The sequence below is a fragment of the Bicyclus anynana genome, chromosome 16, assembly GCF_947172395.1.
Source record: "Bicyclus anynana chromosome 16, ilBicAnyn1.1, whole genome shotgun sequence".
Taxonomy (NCBI): Eukaryota; Metazoa; Arthropoda; class Insecta; order Lepidoptera; family Nymphalidae; genus Bicyclus; species Bicyclus anynana.
The window spans coordinates 10,454,718-10,473,657 of NC_069098.1; the positions used below are offsets into that span (position 1 = coordinate 10,454,718).

Below are 18,940 nucleotides of genomic sequence, written 5' to 3' on the forward strand. Positions count from 1 at the left end.
TAAGCGCAAATTTTTCTAATAAATTTTCTATTTTGTTGCAGCTCCTTCATTGATGCCGCTTAATATATCAGCTATAGTTCGTCGCGCCAGTACTTAGAAAATTACCTACCATGGATTTTATTGTTCCTTGATATTGTTATTATTAAAATAAAGCAACTTTATTATTGAAACATTTAATTTAATTTTACAAACACAATCCATATGAATGATGCAATTTTCAATTATTCTTTTCTATAAATTAAAGAAAGAAAAATGTTATAGCAAGATGTTTTTGAGGATGTTATTAACATAAATAAATATGCAATTTTATTTGCATAAGAATTCAAGAATTCTTTGGTTTAAATATTTTTACTTGTCTCCGATTAGATATTATTTCAAATGCGAATTCAAATTTAAGTCCTAGACTTAGATACTTAGTACTTGTAATTACTTACTGTTACAACGAAAATATTTCAGTAAAAAGCTTTTGTTGGTAATAACTGATACTGGTCACTGGTCTACTCACTAATTGTAAATCGATCAACTTTTCTGAACGAGTTGTTTAAACATCAATTCCAAACTGAAAATAAGAAAAAAAATAACTGTTAAAAATACACTTACACATAGTAACTTTAATAATTAATACTTTAGTTACATTGTTATATTCATGAATCGTTATTCATAACCCATTATAATGTATCTATTTTAAGCATTGACATTCGTAAGTATTCCCAATTGATTCATTTTGATTTTGATTTGACTTCTGACTTTACGCCCGGGCGTCAGGCAGGTGCCTGACGTGAAGCTTCCTTGGGAACAGGGCCGTATCAGCCGTATCAATGATACGGGGCCCCCGGACAAAATTGGTAAAATTTTATCCACCACAATTTCACTAATATGGTACTTCCCGGAGAAAAACCATATAAAAAAACTGTTAATGAGATTTACGGGATTTGCCGCTCGACTATTGGGCCCCAACTAATTTTGATATAGGGCCCCTCTAAGGCAAGCTACGCCACTGCTTGGGAATTCCTTGTCTGGTGGAATTTTCGAACCACCATCTTCCGGTTCAATAGCCTCTTGTCGGAAACAAAATAATTACATTAAAAGTTGTGTTTTATTATTAACCACTTGCGACGTTTTCCCTTAGTCGCCTTTTCGACATCCTCGATTTCGATTATAACGAGCGGCCCTATTATTACACTGGGAGCCCCACAGTTCAATTAATAGACAATTAGTAATGCATAATTATTTTCTAAAATGTTACCTGCGACGCATTTTCAATCATGCACTTGTAGGCTTTCATGGCCCGTTCACAACCCTTTGCACCATCACCCACTGGTTCCGAGTTCACTAAAATAAAAATCAACGAAATTAATTAAATCATTAATAAGTATAACTCTAGTTTAACAACCCATTACAGCTTCAAGCCTCTCTCCTTGTACTATATTATATACTTGTGTATTAATTTTGTAAGATTTTATATACGTGTTAATTAATTTTGTAAGATTTAGTTTAATGTTTTTCTTTTTGTTTTGTATAATTTACCTAATATTTTAATTTAATTTAATAATTGTATTTAATTAATTTGTTTTTCGTTTTATGCTATTGTTTCAAAATTGTACATGAGTTTAATTATTTTATTAACTTTGACATGTAATCTTTCTTATAAATTTGACAATATAATTGGTTAAGTGTTGACATATAATTAAATAAATGTTGTGTGCGCCTATTGTTTATATGCATATCAGAATTATTTCATGTGGCATGTTTTATTTGATTTTTTAATGTTGTAATGTGATGTAATATGTGTATTGTTGGCGTGCTTTTTATAAATAAATAAATAAATTAATTAATATTTATGATACTTGTTAATTGTTAATAAAGTCAATACAAGTGCGTCCACTGCTCCGCATCGTACGGATTGTACGAATCTACCGTAAAATTAAAAATTCGCTTAATGCAATGCGTCCGTTACGTACGATGCAGATCTGTGGACGCCTGCCATAATGGAGCGTACGCTACGCTGCCCCAATACACGTTGGCAGACAGGGTGATAATTTTTCATTCTGTAACATTAGTATTAGATGTTAATGACAATCATCATCCAACCAACATCTTAATGTGTTGTCCGAGGACTTTTCAGACCGAGAATTACAGCCCCGTTGTAATTTTTCAAATTCCCAAAGATCCCAACTCCGTATAGACAATTAGTATTGTAAGAATTTCTTGAAAAAAGAGGAGTATACGGATGCCAAATAGGCTAACCACTGATCATTTAATATCTTTAAATAAAAAATTAATTAAATGAACTGAAACATAAGATACAATAAAAATATTTGCTTACCTCGTGCGCAAGAATGAAGATAATCGTGAATAATATTTAATTCTTCGTCATCGTTGAATACCTTCTTAGCAAGTTCGAGGACGGTTTCCTTTTGCAGCATACCAGCATCGTCGATCTAGTTGGATTAAGTAACTTATTACTTATTGTAGTACTTACTTATATACTTATTATAGTAGATTAATAAGTTAATTAACTTAATAAGTAATAAATTAATAAAGTTAAATGTTGATACACAAAACATTAAGACTAAGGGCTCGTACTACTGTCGTGTTATATGTTACATGCTACAGGCCGCCTTTGCATGATAAGTTTTATTTATCTTTTTAATGTTTTAATTTATAATTGTATTTTTGTGTGCAATAAAGTATTTCTTCTTCTTCATGTTGATTTTTTAGTTAGACACCTCTGACGGAATTACAGGAATATGAACAGGGGCGTAGCTACCGCCGTAACAGCCATATCAATGAAATGGGGTCCCTGGGCTACAGGGGCCCCTTAAGTATGAAAGCATAAATTAGTAAAATTTAACCCACAATCTCACTTAATTTGGTACTTCCCGGAGAAAAAAAAAACATATAAAAAAGCTGCTAAAGATATTTTGGAGATTTGCCGCTCGTCTGTTGGGCCCCCCAACTAACTATTATACAGGGCCTCTCCAAGGCAAGCTACGCCACTGGATATGAAGTTTAATACTTCTACTAATTCAAAGGCAAAGCAGCGGAAAGGCCTGTTTCTCGAAAGTGTGACCTGTGAGGTCAAATATTACAAAAAAGCAATGGATTTTCAAATTAAGATCAGTCGGGTAATTGTGTAGGTATCTTCAAATTTCAGTCCCTATATTAAGCGGCAGTGATTTATCGTTTTGATCATTGCATTTTTTTTTCATATACAGAAGGGGAAATCCTCATGGACATTTTATTTCGATTATTGCATAAAATTACCTAAATAAGGTCATGTGACATGGATTTTGTCATTTCTGTGATAAATAGTTTGTATTATAATGTTATGGCCTAAGATCCGGCACAAGAAATAATATATACCTACCCTCATCTGGTATTTATTAGTGATAAGGAATAAATGATAGATAACATACACGTCGACAAATAACAAGTGTATTATTATTTTATGTGGATAGTAAGTAAGTCACTAATTTTGACCTGACGACGAGTGACGAATGCCGAAGTTCTGCGACGCGTCAATCAGAAGCGTGAACTTTTGCAGACCGTCAAGACGATAAAAGTCGCGTATCTAGGGCACGTGCTACGACATGAGAGATACGAGCATCTACAGCTCATCTTGATGGGAAAGGTTGCTGGTAAAAGAGGGGTTGGTCGCAGGAAGAAGTCTTGGCTGAGAAACATCAGAGAGTGGACCGGGATCGCGAGCGCCGCACAACTATTTCGCCTCGCGAAGGATAGAGACGAGTTCAAGAAACTGACTGCCAACCTTCGCTAGTCGGAGAGGGACCCTAAGAAGAGGAATTTTGACCTGAAACCTTAAATAATAATTAATGATACTCACAACTCCTACTTTCTTCATGATACAGGCTAAAAAGCATGGTGCATTCTCGCCAGTAGGAAGTGTTTTAGCTCTTAGATCATTTATGTCATTTTCGGTAATTTCAAAGTCTTTTATGCATTCCATACCCAGTTCTTCGAAATGTTTGTGAATTATCGATTTTTGTTCAGGAGTCATCGCCTTAAAGTAAAAAAAATATTTATGTTTAAAATTAAGTCATTTAATATTTTTTTGAAATACAGTGTTATACATTACATATTAAAAAGAGAACAGTGCAAATAAGAGATTACACATTACACTAAAAACTACAGATTGATATATTTTAATTAATAAATTTGTAAACTTACAGATATATCCATAAACACCGTTTGCAAAAATAATGCAAGACCCAACATAAAAAAACGCGACATTTTAGTAATCACAAAACGTGCAGCCTAACTTCTCAATACGTACTTAATTTCTGTTAATTTTGAATCAGCTGCCAATTTATATACACGACAAACTACTCATAATTTTAGTAATAACATACTTGGTGACTCCATCATCAAATTTAATAAGTACAATTGAATTTTGGTGGTTTGGTACAACTAGCAATGATGATTCTGAGTGATTAAGTACTTTTGACTACATGTTACCACAATATGACTAGAGTTTAAATTTGAATTTGCGTCTTTGTGTATTTAGAACCATCCAGAATAAAATAGTGTCTAACTTGACCCCAAACTCCAAATTTATTTGTTTGACAGCAGTTTCTAAATTTCTATTTAGCGCAACTATCAATGGGGGACCCAATTTAAAATTTTGTTCAACTGTTGATGACGAAAACATTGCAACAGTTTTTGTTATATGCAGATATACTCATATTAGTATGTACTTAATTTCTATAGCTGTTATTGCTGTTAACATTAGGTTTAATATTCTATAGAATTCTTTTGTAAATTGCTTCTATTGTACAATATAAAAATTCTAACATGTGATTACAGCTATTAGTTTTCTACATATAAAAGATTATTGAGAGCAATTGTCACATTTACACTATAGGTGACATTCAAGAGGATACGTAGCGTTTGTTTATCAAAATGTTCACTGAAAAGTTATTTTTTTATAATTTTGTAATTTTAATAACTTTTTGTAATGTTAATAACGTTCACGTAAGTACGAATATTTGCGTAATTTTTTACGTTTCCAAAAACAAATCATAAAAATTCACAATATTATTATCTGTTACAGGCAAAGAACGCTGATGATTTAAAGCAAAATTTCATGCATATATTAATGGAGTGTGCTAAAGACTATCCTATAACTGGGGATGATGTTGAGCAATTCAAAAATAAGCAAGTTCCAGATAATGAGAACATGAGATGCCTTCTTGCTTGTGCATATAAGAAAACTGGAATGGTAAGCATAGCTTAGTCCCTTATATCCGATGAAATATGATCTGTCTGTTGTATAAAAATGTTAAGTATAAATATGTAAGGTATTATTTATACTTACATATTTACATCTATACTATATCTATATCATATTGACTACAATCTCACCTGATGTATACATCAGGTGAGATTGTAGTCAAGGGCTATTTTTGTAAGAAAAAAAAATATATATATATAATTCGAACCAGATAATCAAATCCAAAAAAATCAATTCCCCGGGAACGATACCGGTTGTTCTACAGAACAATTTATTTAATATTGTTCTATATTTTTTTTTGTAGAGGAGAAAAACTATCAAATTTTGTTTATCTTTAGTAAATAAATACAGCTCCTAGAGTAAACGGAAAGTAATAAAACAGTAAACATACGTATTTGCATAGTAATTTTATTTCGTTCAAAATGGAATCATATAACAACACAACAGCATCAGCTACTGATATTCTAAGCTTAACCATTAATATATCTGATGTACCTTTACCAAGGTTGCAGTAAATAGCTGCAATTACACGGTTCGGCTGTGACAACAAGGACATTTGAGTGTCAATTTTATACAGTTCCCGGAAATGACTTTTGGGTTCCTCTGTGACTTTTTTTATTACGTTTTTAACATCCTCTTTTTATTTAACATTAAATTAAAACTAAGTATTACTTAACAGAATATAAAATTTATAAAAAAAATAATATTTATAATGAAATATTTAATTTTTTTATTTATTCTATACTTATGCACAAAAATTAAGGGAGCAGAAAAAAAATCCAAATTTTTGGGGGATTTTCAACAGGCTGTAACTTATACAAAAATGGTCGTACAGCAAAAAAATAAAAAGCAAATTGTAGCTCTAAGTGTTTAGTTTTTGGATCTGAGTTTGAAATTTTTTTTTTGAAAATATTTTTCGAGTAATCATAAGAAAACCACCGAAAAAAAAATTTTCGAAATTTTTTTTGGTTTTTTTTTTAATCTACGGACGTGGAAAAAATTTTTTCGACTCAACCTCCATATGGACCGGATAGCTTGTTTATTCAGATTTAATTTAGTTTTTTTTAAATTTCGATACGAGCATTTCTCGCTGAGATATCGATGTTTGAATGGAAAAAGATCATTTTGTCTTTGATTACCAATATCTCAGCAACCAATGATTGCATAGAAATTTTGAGGTTGGTTTTAAAAACTTGAATAAATTCTCTACAAGGATTGGCAATTGAATTTTGAAAAAAATTTTTTTTTCTATAATTACATGAATTCGAAAAAGCATCCAAAAAAGGGCTTTTTGTCGTTTTTTGGAAAATCAAGCGCCCAATCAAAAATATTGCGGAAACCACTGACATTAAGTGTGCTTTTTACTGTTCAATATACCCACAAAAACCCTACAAAGTTTCAATTCAATCCAGCCAACCGTTTTTTTTTCCCACTTGATCGAATTTTTGAAAAAATTAAAGGAGCAAGAATTTCGCTCTGAAAATGTCATAATTTTTTTTTTCTTTAATTTTTCAAGTCACTAATACAGAATTGAGAGAAAAATTTAAAAAAAAAAAAATTTTCATTTTTGATAAAAATTATGACATTTTCAGAGCGAAATTCTTAATTTTCGTAATCAAAGACAAAATGATCTTTTTCCATTCAAACATCGATATCTCAGCGAGAAATGCTCGTATCGAGATTTAAAAAAAACTAAATTAAATCTGAATAAACAAGCTATCCGGTCCATATAGAGGTTGAGTCGAAAAAATTTTTTCCACGTCCGTAGATTAAGAAAAACCCAAAAAAATTTCGAAAATTTTTTTTTCGATGGTTTTCTTATGATTACTCGAAAAATATTTTCAAAAAAAAATTTTCAAACTCAGATCCAAAAACTAAACACTTAGAGCTACAATTTGTTTTTTATTTTTTTGCTGTACGACCATTTTTGTATAAGTTACAGCCTGTTGAAAATCCCCCAAAAATTTGGATTTTTTTTCTGCTCCCTTAATTTTTGTGCATAGTATATATCCTCTTGATTTTTACGTTAAACATAATTTATTCGTCAAAAACAATTTTGAAGATTACCATTAAATTTTTCATTTCATCATCATTTCCATAAGAAAAATCCTTTCAGTGTTAGATAGCCCATTTATCGAGGAAGGCTATAGGCTATATATTATCCCCGTATTCCTACGGGAACGGGAACCACGCGGGTAAAACCGCGCGCGTCAGCTACTCTGTGATATAATAACAACGAATCTAAGTAACATAATAGGTGCCTAACCTGTTATTTTTTTAAAGATGGACGATCAAGGAATGCTCTCCGTTGAAGGTGTGAACAAATACACTCAGGAATATTTAGGTGATGATTCTAATAAGCTAGAAAAGGCCCACGATTTTACTGACGTCTGCAAGAGTGGTATGTAATTAAAATTGTAGCTATATCACATAACCAGTGTTCTAAAACAACTTATTTGGCCGTCAACTTAAATCACCTAATTCCTTATTTTGTTAATTTTTTTGGTGGTGGCTGTAATAGCAGAGGCGTAGCGTAATAATTGTAGCGGCCCTGTATCAAAATTAGTTGGGGGCCTAAATTAGGGATAAACTTCTCACAAAAGAAACAAAAATGCTTGCTTAAAATAAATATGACAGGGAGTTTTTAATATAATATGTAGGATATTCCCAACTTTTGGGTGCTCACTTAACCCGGGAAAAAAAGATTACTTTGTAACCGACTTCAAATAGGAGGAGGTTCTCAATTCGGTCGGTATTTTTTTTTTTATGTATGTACACTGATTACTCAAAGACGCCTGGACCGATTTCAAAAATTCTTTTTTTGTTTGAAACGGTATAGTCCCTATTTGGTCCCATTGTCATCATGTCAAGATCTGATGATGGAATCTTGGAGAAATTGAGGGGAACTTTCAAAAATTATATGGGTGTCTAGTGTGTTCGTAAACTTTTCCATTTAGTACTTTTAAGCACTACAATTTCATGAAGGTTTAAAATCGATCTGATGATGGAGCCATAAAACTCCTCGGCGATTTGCAGCAGTTACCTTGTGTTTGGGCTTGATTAATTTGTATTAATGAAAACTTTCCACATAGATAGGTTGTGACTGTCATTTCGAGGTTTGGTGATAAAGACCAAGGACAATTAAGGGAACTCCTTAACAGATTACAGTAACTACCTTGTGTTTGGCCTTGAATAATTCGTATTTCTGAGAACTTTCTACCTAGATGAGTTGTGTCTGTTATTAGGGGTCTGATGATAAAGACCAAGGTCAATTAAGGGAACCCCTTAACGGTTTACGGTAGCTACCTTGTGCTTGGGCTTGATTAATTTGTATTGCTGAGAATTTTGTACCAAGATGGGTTGTGACTGTCATTAGGGGTCTGATGTATTCGTTTGAGATGAAATTTAACACTAGAAATGGAAAAATAATAAAAAATTTAATAAATAAAATACAACCGACGTCAAAACCTAAAAAGCGAAAAAAAAACATCATAATATGTTCTACCTGCTGATCAGTATGAAGGCGGTGCTTAGCCGGTGTTGTCTTAATTTAAGTCATTTCTGACAGGACCACATGAAACAACTCTGTCTGCAAAATCTAAATCTATAAGATATTCTCACATGGCTTGTATTAATACATCACCGGCTTAGCGCCGCCTTCATACTGATCAGCAGGATATGTTTTAAGGTTTTGAAGTCGGTTGTATTTTTTTTATTAAAATTTTTATTATTTACTTTTGTCATTTCTGAAGTGAAATTCCAAAGGTATTTTTTATTTCCGGAAAGCATCAGATTCAGTGTGAATCTGGATTACATTTTACTTATTTTTGTTTTCACACGTAAAAGACCCCTATAGTCCAGGGGGCCCGTATCATTGATACGGCGGTAGCCCCTGTAGGTAAATGTTTTCTACAGGCTCGGAATGATGACTGCTAAAATATGCAACATTGTAGAAAATAGATCAATGGAAGTGATCCATTTTTTACGATCATACTAGCCTAGTAAGATTAACAATGCATGAATTTAAAAGAATTAATTAAAGAACAATCATAGCTGATTTTTTTATTATGTAAAATCATCACCTGTGTATCCAGTTTTGGAATTTTAGCTTTAATTTGTCACCATCTTTTATATTTATCTATTTATTTTTATTGTAGTCTTATAATTATTTAACAACGCATAGTCTTATATTTGTTTAGTTCTCTCTGGGTGGCGAGGCTTAACCTTTAGGCCAAATAAGCTAATCTTTTATCTATTTTTTTTTGTTTCAGTGAATGATGTGTCTGTCTCAGATGGTAGCAAAGGTTGCGACAGAGCCGCCCTAATGTTTAAATGTAGTGTCGACAAAGCTGCAGAGGTAAGTTTGTCCCCAAACAAAGAACCCCAGTTCTTAACTATAAAATTATTCGTGACACGCAGCTTCTACAGAACAAATATATTATGGACTAACGGACGCCCGCGACTTCGTCCGCCCTTATACCTCTTTAATCCAGCCCTTACAGTAGGTAGTGTCGCTGTAAAAATGGAGTAACTTCTCCCGTTTTCCCAACTTGTCCCTTCACTGCTCTGCTCCTATTGATTGTAGCGAGATGCCCAGGAGTATGAAGAATAATTGTACCAAGTTTCCTTAAAATCAGTGGAGTAGTTTTTGTTTCTATAACGAACATACAGACAGACAGACAAAAATTTTACTGATTGCATTTTTGGCATCAGTAACGATCACTAATCACCCCCTGATTGTTATTTTGGAAATATATTTAATGTACAGAATTGACCTCTTTACAAATTTATTATAAGTATAGATTTATTTACACTGAATTACGGTTAGAATTAACATATAATTCAACAGTATCACGCTTAAAGATTGATTTAATTAAAAAAAAACCGTGTCTTCTTTTTTCAGTTTGGTTTCGACATATAAATTCTATATAATCCCATAAGAGCAAAGAAACTTGCACATTTAGAATGAAGATTATAATATGCAGAACCAATAACGCAGATAGTTATTAAATTAGATTAAATTGTATGTTAAAATTAGGTATTATATTTATTGTAATTAAGGTTAAGTTGCATCCATCTATTATTGCTACGATAGTATCAAATGAATCAGTTGGATGCGTATTAAAAAATGTATGGCAATAAATGCGAATAATTGAACCACTTAAATTAATAATTTATTTTATTGCATTTAAATGAAATACCGCATTCTATTGAATAATTGATTTTATATTTGATGCGTTTTTGATGTTATCGTGTCAATTATTTTCATTACTATATATATCCATGTTGGGGATTGTCTCTATTCAGTGATTTTTACTTTTATTGTAAAATATATTCAAAGGGAAAATATAAAAATACAATAATGAAGACTTGTTGTGTGTATTTCGTTGTTTTAATATTTGGTTATGCTTCTGTAAGTATGCTTTTTGATTAATAATGGCCGTAAGTTTGTATGTGTAATTAAAAAATCATAAACGAGGAACCCTTTTAATACTACTGGTACTATTGAAAGAAGAAAGAAAGAAATACTAAAAGAATTACTTAATTATTAGTTTTAATTAAATTATTATTATGTATTTGTTGTTGGCTGAATAAAGACAAATATAGAAGTAGTTATTATGTTGTACTATTTAACTGACACTGAATCACCTTTAACTTATTCAGTTACGGATATTGAGGATCAGGATTTGAACCCAGACCTACAATAGGTTATTAGAGTTTTTTTTTATTTGGAGCAAGAAAATCAGAGGTATTAGTAGACCGCAACACATCTGAGTCTCGAAGAGCACGTAACGCAGTTGGTTCTGCGCCTGACCTATCATTGCGAGTAGAAGTAGGTAGGTATCGTGTATTATCAAAACATGATAATGAAAGAATGGAGTGCATGAGCACACTTGTGCACTTAGAGGCGTCTCTTACGTATCTAGCACCTGGTTGCAATCATTACCTTAGCGCCTTCTGATAAGCGCGCGGTCAAAATGGAATACACGTACAGAAATCTTAACAACTATCAGGGGCGTAGCCGCCGTATCAGCCGTATCAATGATATGGGATCCACGGGATAGAGAAAAGAATTAACCCACAATCTCACTTCCCGAAAAAAGAACTGCTAAAGAGATTTTCGGGATTTGCCGCTCGTCTATTAGACCTTCCAACTAACTTTGATACAGGGCTTCTCCAACTCCAAGGCAACGCTACTGATAGGTATATACGGCTGGTGCTCCTTAAATCGATTGCCCGGGTGCTAGGCACCCTAAAATATACCTATAGACCTATAGGTAAAGACTAAAGACGTAGGTAGTCCGTGTTAAGACGCCTCTGTGTGCACTATATTAAATGATCACTCGTCAATCCAATCTCATTCAAAAAAATATTCATTCAGATGAGATTGAATTGGGCAGTGTCATCTACATGAGAATGACTGACCTCATTCATCAATTTAATAATGATAAGTATGCTAAAAAGAGAGACTTAAGTATAATTAAATTTAGATAGGTACCTGTACTACCTGTCATTTTTGAACGATCGGAGAAAAAATAGAGAAAGTAGTCGGATTTGACATACTTTGATATTAATGTTTTGCACAAAATATAGGCTCTGACGGACGAGCAGGTAATGATGAGATACACAAAGTATGTAATGGCATGCGCAAAGGGGAAACCGGTGGAAATGACGGATTTAATGAAACTGCAACAATTAGAAGTGCCCACAAAAACCGAGGTGAAATGCGTCGTTGCATGTGCCTACAGGCGCATGGGAACTGTAAGTACTAAGTAACTTCAAGGAAGGTAATGTAGTGTATAATTCCCTAAGTTATTTACTATACATAGGGGCTATAGTAAAAGATTTGCTTCTAACTACTTTAGTCACTCGAACATTATCGAGTGAACTTAGTAGGTTCACCTCGCGGTTTGAAATACTTACGCCTACCTCATATACATATTTCGTACCTTATTGGCAACAACGAATCGTCAAGCGATTCAGCATAGGACTTTAGTGCCAGGGATAAATTGTCAGGGAAAAGTGGGAAAAGGAGATCATTCACGCTCCATACATTTTTGGGCTCTTTTTGAAAGTGCCGGCCAACAAAAAAAAATGGCACGACTCGTTAGAATTAGCTATTTGGAGCAATAGTTAATATAGCATAAAAGTTGTCAGGTGGCTCTGAACCAAGTTATACAGGTTCGACGATTCGTTATTTCCATACATTTTGTCAATTTTCAAAAGTGCTCGCTAAGAAAAAAAACTGATACGTATCGTTAGAACTGCCCATTTGGAACAATAGTTAGTATGGCACAAATGTTGTAAGATTGCTCTGAATCAAGTTATACAGGTTCAATGACTCGTCACTCCTATACATATTTTTTGAGTTTTGTAAGTGCCCACCTACAATATAAATAATACGTATCGTTGTAACTAGCATTTGCAGCAATAGTTACTATGGCATAAACATTTTAGTATAGCTCTGTGTCCAGTTATGCAGTTTCGATGATTCGTCAAATCCATATGTTTTATTGATTTTTAAAGTACCGTTTTACAAAAATATGCACTTATCACTGCACTTATCGTCAGAACTGCCCATTTGGAGTAATATTTAGTATGTCACGAATGCTGTAGGTTTGGTCTGAACCAAGTTATAAAGGTTCGATATCTCTTCACTTATATGCATTTCATTGAGTTTTGTAAGTGCCCACCGACAATATTAATGATACGTATCGTTTTAACTGGTCATTTGTGGCAATAGTTAGTATGACACGAATGTTGTAGGGTTGTTCTAAACCAAGTTATACAGGTTAAATGGCATGTTATCTCCATACATTTTATTGATTTTAAAAGGTGCCTGCCAATAAAATTCTTACAGGTATCATTTTAACTGATCATTTAGACATACTTTGTCAGATAGTATAGCAGACACGTTGTATAAATGCTCTGATCTAAGTTATACTAATAAAATAGGTATGACTATTTGTAATATCCATACATTTTCTTGATTTTTTTAGTGCCAATCATTAAAATGGTGTATCATTAGAACTGGCTGTAATAGGAACGGGGAGTAATAGTTAGTATAGTACAACAACCGTTGTAGGTCTGCTCTGAGCCATGTTATACAAGTTCAATGATTCTTAATTTCTATGCATTTTATCGATTTAAGCAATACAGTTAGTTGGTAGGTATGACAGAAACATTGTATGATTGTTCTGATCCAAGTTATTTGCGTTCGATGATTCGTCATTTATGTTTTTATTGATATCTGAATGTAATGGGGAACAATAAATAGGTAATAATGATGAATACTTAAATAATAATATGAAATAAATGTCATCATGGTGTAAGAGCTGTGTCATCATTATTTGTTATGTTCTTCCTTCTGGACCGTTTCTGCACTTGTCCATGTGATTCGCCGTTGTGCGTGTATTTGTTATGTTATTGAAGCTTGTAAACCGAAATTACCATTACTCCTAATGACTAGTTTTAACGTTAGGTACCATATTTTAGGTGAACGGTACTTTAAAAAATCAGTAAAATATTGGGATTTGACAAATTATCTAAACAGTATAACTTGATTCGGATCTATACTACAACGTTTATGCCATAGTAACTATTACTGAAAATGGCTAGTTATAACGAAAAATAGCATTTACTTTGTAACTTACAAAACTCCACCAAATACATTGAAGTGACGAGACATCGAACCTGTATAACTTGGTTCAGAACAATCTTGCAACATTTGTGCCATACTAACTATTACTCCAAATAGGCAGTTTTAACCATAAGTACCATATTTTTGATAAACGGTATTTTCAAAAATCAATAAAATAAATGGATTGGACGAATCATCGAAACTGTATAACTCGACACAAAGTTATACTACAATGTTTATGCCATAGTAACTATTGCTGCAAATGGCTAGTTATAACGATACGTATGATTTATTTTGTTTGCGGGCACTTTCAAAACTCAGTAAAATGTATAGAAGTGACGAGTCATCGAACCTGTATAACTTGGTTCAGTGCAGTCCTACAACATTTGAGCCGTAGTAACTATTGCTCCAAATGGACAGTTTTAACGATACGTACCAGTTTTTTTTCTTGGCGGGCACTTTTGAAAATTGACAAAATGTATGGAAATAACGAATCGTCGAACCTGTATAACTTGGTTCAGAGCCCTCCTACAACTTTCATGCCATATTAACTATTACTCCAAATGACTAGTTCTAACGATTCGTGCTATTTTTTTTCGTTGGCCGGCACTTTCAAAAAGGGCCCAAAATGAATGATCTCCTTTGTAAAGAGAAATGAATATCAATTTATTTCAAAAATTGTGCCTCTTAATACTATTGTAGTCCTGACACTCAAACCACTTAGTCTAAGCATCAGAACACCACTATGTCATATTTGGCACAACCTTCAAAAAGGATCCAGCTCAGCATTGTGCTGCATGTTCCAAGGAAATATTGGACATACAGCGCTGATTTTGAGCTGATAACCTTGAACCAGGTGACACTACGGAAATGCGTAGTCACAAAGTGACATAAAATTAAGCTAAAAGCAAAAACCAAACTAAAAATAAATGTTACATGATATGATGATTTATGTTACTAAACTAAAGTTAATTTATAACACAAAATTTAACTACACAATAAAAGTAAACATAGAGGATAGTGGGAATGGGATATTTTGGAGAAGTTGTCTCCAATCACCTAATTTCAACATAATGTCATCGAAACTTAAAAGCTGCCAACCGTTTACTTGTAAATGATTATCATGCTTTTTTTGCAATCTTATCAAATGAGTGAGATACCAAAAGAACTTTTGTACAGCAAAAACAAGCATGCTATTTCTAGGTAGTAAGTACAGTCTATCTACTCGTATTCTCTCATAATATTATCTTAATACTGTAAATGTATTAAAAATAACAGTTTTATTAACATTTATATCAAAAAGGTTATATTTTTAATACAGTTTCAGATACGCATGGCTAGTCTTGTACATATGTTTTCTGTGGATAGGGTGTGCAACTCTCTACCGAAGTCAGTGTTTCCAAATTCTTACAACCTGGGCATCTGTGAATAGGCATCTTCCAGGCAAGCGTGTTCCACCTTAGGCCACTTAAACTTACCATCAGGTGAGCTATTCCATATAAAAAAACCTCCTTTACTTTTCTAGCTGAGGAGTGATGGCATGTTCGATCAGGAGGCGAGTTACAAGTTTGCAGAGGAATGCAAAGAAGGAGATGAGAAGAGGCTGGAAAATGGAAAAAAATTGGCTGACATGTGTCTCAAGGGTATGATGACAGTACATTTGAAGCTCGAAGATTTCATACGTAGTTTCGAGGAAATTACTTCACCAAATTTACCAATTAGGAAATTATTCACTATTTCGCAACACTATACGCCGCGGCGCCCACGCGTCGCGCATAGGCATTAGGCAGTCGGCCACAACGTTGAATAGCACGGACGCACTCGGGTCGAGTGCGCTATTTACGTAATATTAATAACAACCCCAGTTTTTGATTTGTCGTCGTCGTCGTTATCAACCCATATTCGGCTCACTACTGAGCTCGAGTCTCCTCTCACAATGAGGAGGGCTTAGGCCAATAGTCCACCACGCTGGCCCAATTCAGATTGGCAGACTTTACACACGCAGAGAATTAAGAAAATTCTCTGGTATGCAGGTTTCCTCACGATGTTTTCTTTCACCGTTTGATATAAGTGATATCTAATTTCTTAAAATGCACACAACTGAAAGGCACGTTATTTGTGAGGCTCATAGGGTGGGTGGGTTCTCATGAAAAGGGAGCTGACTGAACTGCGAATTTTCTTTTTAAGTTGTATTTTAAAACGATGAAGGATAAGCGGATTATGTCTATTATATCTTCATGATGTAAAGATTGTATTACACGCAGCACATTCAGTATTCACAAACATTAGTAAATAATTCGCTTTTCATTGGGTGAATAACTACACTCCGCATTCGGAAATATAGTTCTCGCGATACTCGTAATACTTCAATGTAGAAAATCGTCATTCTTGCAAAAAATTATGCATACCCCATATGGGTAGGCACTGTAGCAATCCTTATAGATTTGAACTTTAATTTGATTTGTGGTTTTTTCTTCAGTAAACGACGAGGAAGTCAGCGATGGTGACAAGGGGTGTGAACGCGCGGCATTGATGTTTAAATGTTTGACTACTAACGCACCAAAGGTGATTCTGTCACGCATATTTTTCATGTAGTATGATCTACCATATCTGTCGTAGAACAGATGGCCGCTGGGGCAGACGTGTTCTGGAGTGGAGACCGCGTACTAGCAAACGCAGTGTAGGACGCCCTCCAGCTGGACATAAAGAAAGAAAGAAAAGTTTATTCAGAATACACATCATACAAAGAAAAGAGAGAAAAAAAAAACAATAAATTAAATATATTGCAACTTGCATGATGTGATCCTAAAAGGGTCACCACTCAGCATATTGCAGTGTCCGTGGGGACACCGCGCTGATCTTCCGTGGAGCCATTAAGGTGACGTTTGGACGGTATCAAGACGTGCGGAGCGCCTCTAACAAACATCGACAAATATTTAAAAAAGAGAGATACGTAAATTAAATACAAAAATATTACTAGTAGAAACAAGTGGTAAAAATAAGCCAATTATAAATAATAATACAATAAATAAATGAAATCATAATAATTTGGTAAATAAATATTATAATAAATTAAACAAAACAAAGGACCCATTACTTACATGTTTTGAATTAAAAGATAATGTTTTCTAATTTTGGTTTTAAAAGTGGTCTTGGATATTAGATGGTCTGACGACAACAAGAAGGTAGTGGGAAGTGGCTGGATGAGGAAGGCGGAGGATCGTGTGTGGTGGCGCGCTCTCGGAAAGGCCTATGTCCAGCAGTGGACGAATACAGGCTGTTGATGATGATGATGATGATCTACCATCTACACAAATATGTACCAGTGGCGAAGATTTCATACAGGCCGATTCCTCTTAAAAATCCATACATACATATTCATTATTGTATGGAAACCGGAGTTTGTATTAAGCGGTATGAATTTCCTCTTTGGGACGGCTTACCTTCGTCAAAATTCCATCCTTCGCCACTGGTATGTACAATAATTTTGGGTTTGCGTCAACGTGATGGTAACAGTATGAAAATATTGAAAACTCCCACTAGAAAGAAAGAAAGAAATTAGGCACAGGCACTAGGCACACAGGTTACGTTATAGCCCAGTGGATTGGCAGAGTTATAGCCTTTGATTCGGAGGGCGTAAGTTCCAATCCAGTTTGAGACACGTGATATTTAATTTCTGAAAATGCACACAACTGAAATGTCGGAGGTGCATGTCCCGGATCAGCTTCGTACCCACATCCTCCGGAATCGAAGGCAGAGGTCATATCCACTGAGCTATCATTTCATTCTTCTTTCATGATATGCGAAGTTCAAATATCTGCATCTTTATAAGTCGATATAGATTTTTTTTAGCCTTTGGTTGTAGTTTTAATTTTATTAAAGTTTTTTAATTTTTTTTATTCGAGAAGTTTCTTTTTTTTTTTAAAGAATATTTGCCTTGACTTACTCCCCTTGACTGCTATCAAACCTGCAGGGTTAATAAGTAATTCTTGTACTACATCGTTTTAAAACGCATTTTCGTAATTGTGATCATCTGTGAACATCGTATTTTGAGGCTTCTTTTAAATGGAATGACAATATACTAAAACCACTATACTTAGTTGTATTTATATTCTTGTTAATCAAATTGTTATGTTAAATAAGATTTCGAGTTATTAAGTAGACAAAAGTGGCCTCAAATGGCTCGTGTAAAGATACCTTGTCGCTTTGTCAGCCGTTCTTTCTAATTGATCAACTACAGGTTAATTTTGTTTTTTTTTTAACTGAAACCTTTTTTTTTCAGCTGGGCTTCAATGTACGGCTTGCACCTGAAAAAATTAGTGAAATACTAGGCATGTAATGGATCCCAAAATGACAGGAGTAAAGGACACTAAGCAAGGAGTTTCTGAAATCCCGGTATATTAATGAAATCTGTAAGTTAGAAATTGTATCAGGTATTGTGTAATTAAATCATTGAATTGAAACATTTGTATTATTTGCTTGCCAACGATATTTTTACTGTTAGATATGTTACGTGCCTACAATATCACTGCATTTAAGTAACTTAGCTACTCCACTGAGTGCACATATGCATAATTTTGTGTTTCCTTACATTATATATTTTTGTATATACATAAATGCGAAAGGTCATCACGATATCTAAAACCTCTTAACGATTAGAGTTGAAATTTGGCAGAGGTAGTTCGTAGATAGTAGAGGGGCGGATTAAGGGGGTCTAAGGGCGGAAGAATTCGCGGGCGTCCGCTAGTAATAATATACCTACGAGATGCCTACGAGTAACGATGTCTTTGTTCTAGAGATGTGTCTGTCACCTAATTAATATACAAGCTGCTCGGGAGTATCACACTTCACACTAATATTATAAAGGCGAAAGTTTGTGTGTAAGTGTGGAAGTGTGTAAGTATGTTTGTTCCTCTTTTACGCTGCGGATACCGAAGCGATTTGGCTGAAATTTGAAAATTTGGCCTTAATAGCCGACAGACTTAATCTAATACATAAGAGTTTAAAAAACGACAAAACTTTTCAGAAATATCGAGAAAATATAG

General features: G+C 33.9%; 2 protein-coding genes across 2 annotated transcripts; one reads left to right on the top strand and one right to left on the bottom strand.

Moving 5' to 3' along the window:
- Positions 1 to 6: 6 nt before the first annotated feature.
- LOC112054386 (uncharacterized) lies at positions 7 to 4,306 on the bottom strand. The gene is made up of 5 exons (XM_052886358.1): positions 4,192 to 4,306; positions 3,848 to 4,024; positions 2,327 to 2,441; positions 1,247 to 1,332; positions 7 to 559 (listed from the first exon to the last, which is right to left on the bottom strand). Exons 1-5 carry the CDS (start codon positions 4,252 to 4,254, stop codon positions 542 to 544), a joined length of 459 nt encoding a protein of 152 aa, XP_052742318.1. The 5' UTR covers positions 4,255 to 4,306; the 3' UTR covers positions 7 to 541.
- A 581-nt stretch (positions 4,307 to 4,887) lies between these two features.
- LOC112054384 (uncharacterized) lies at positions 4,888 to 16,490 on the top strand. Its single transcript, XM_024094155.2, has 7 exons — positions 4,888 to 4,995; positions 5,075 to 5,242; positions 7,538 to 7,655; positions 9,526 to 9,611; positions 11,849 to 12,016; positions 15,421 to 15,538; positions 16,375 to 16,490. The coding sequence occupies exons 1-7, from the start codon at positions 4,924 to 4,926 to the stop codon at positions 16,488 to 16,490; spliced, it is 846 nt and encodes a 281-aa protein (XP_023949923.2). The 5' UTR covers positions 4,888 to 4,923.
- Positions 16,491 to 18,940: the final 2,450 nt, after the last annotated feature.

Bases quoted from the DNA above. Each gene is read 5' to 3' on its own strand.
- LOC112054386 (XM_052886358.1), bottom strand. From the start codon at position 4,254: ATGTCGCGTTTTTTTATGTTGGGTCTTGCATTATTTTTGCAAACGGTG. The intron at 4,025-4,191 runs GTAAGTTTACAA...TTTTACTTTAAG, and splicing joins CGGTGTTTATGGATATATCT to GCGATGACTCCTGAACAAAA. The intron at 2,442-3,847 runs GTGAGTATCATT...TAATCCAACTAG, and splicing joins TCATGAAGAAAGTAGGAGTT to ATCGACGATGCTGGTATGCT.
- LOC112054384 (XM_024094155.2), top strand. From the start codon at position 4,924: ATGTTCACTGAAAAGTTATTTTTTTATAATTTTGTAATTTTAATAACT. The intron at 7,656-9,525 runs GTATGTAATTAA...TTTTTGTTTCAG, and splicing joins TACTGACGTCTGCAAGAGTG to TGAATGATGTGTCTGTCTCA. The intron at 15,539-16,374 runs GTATGATGACAG...TTTTTTCTTCAG, and splicing joins GGCTGACATGTGTCTCAAGG to TAAACGACGAGGAAGTCAGC.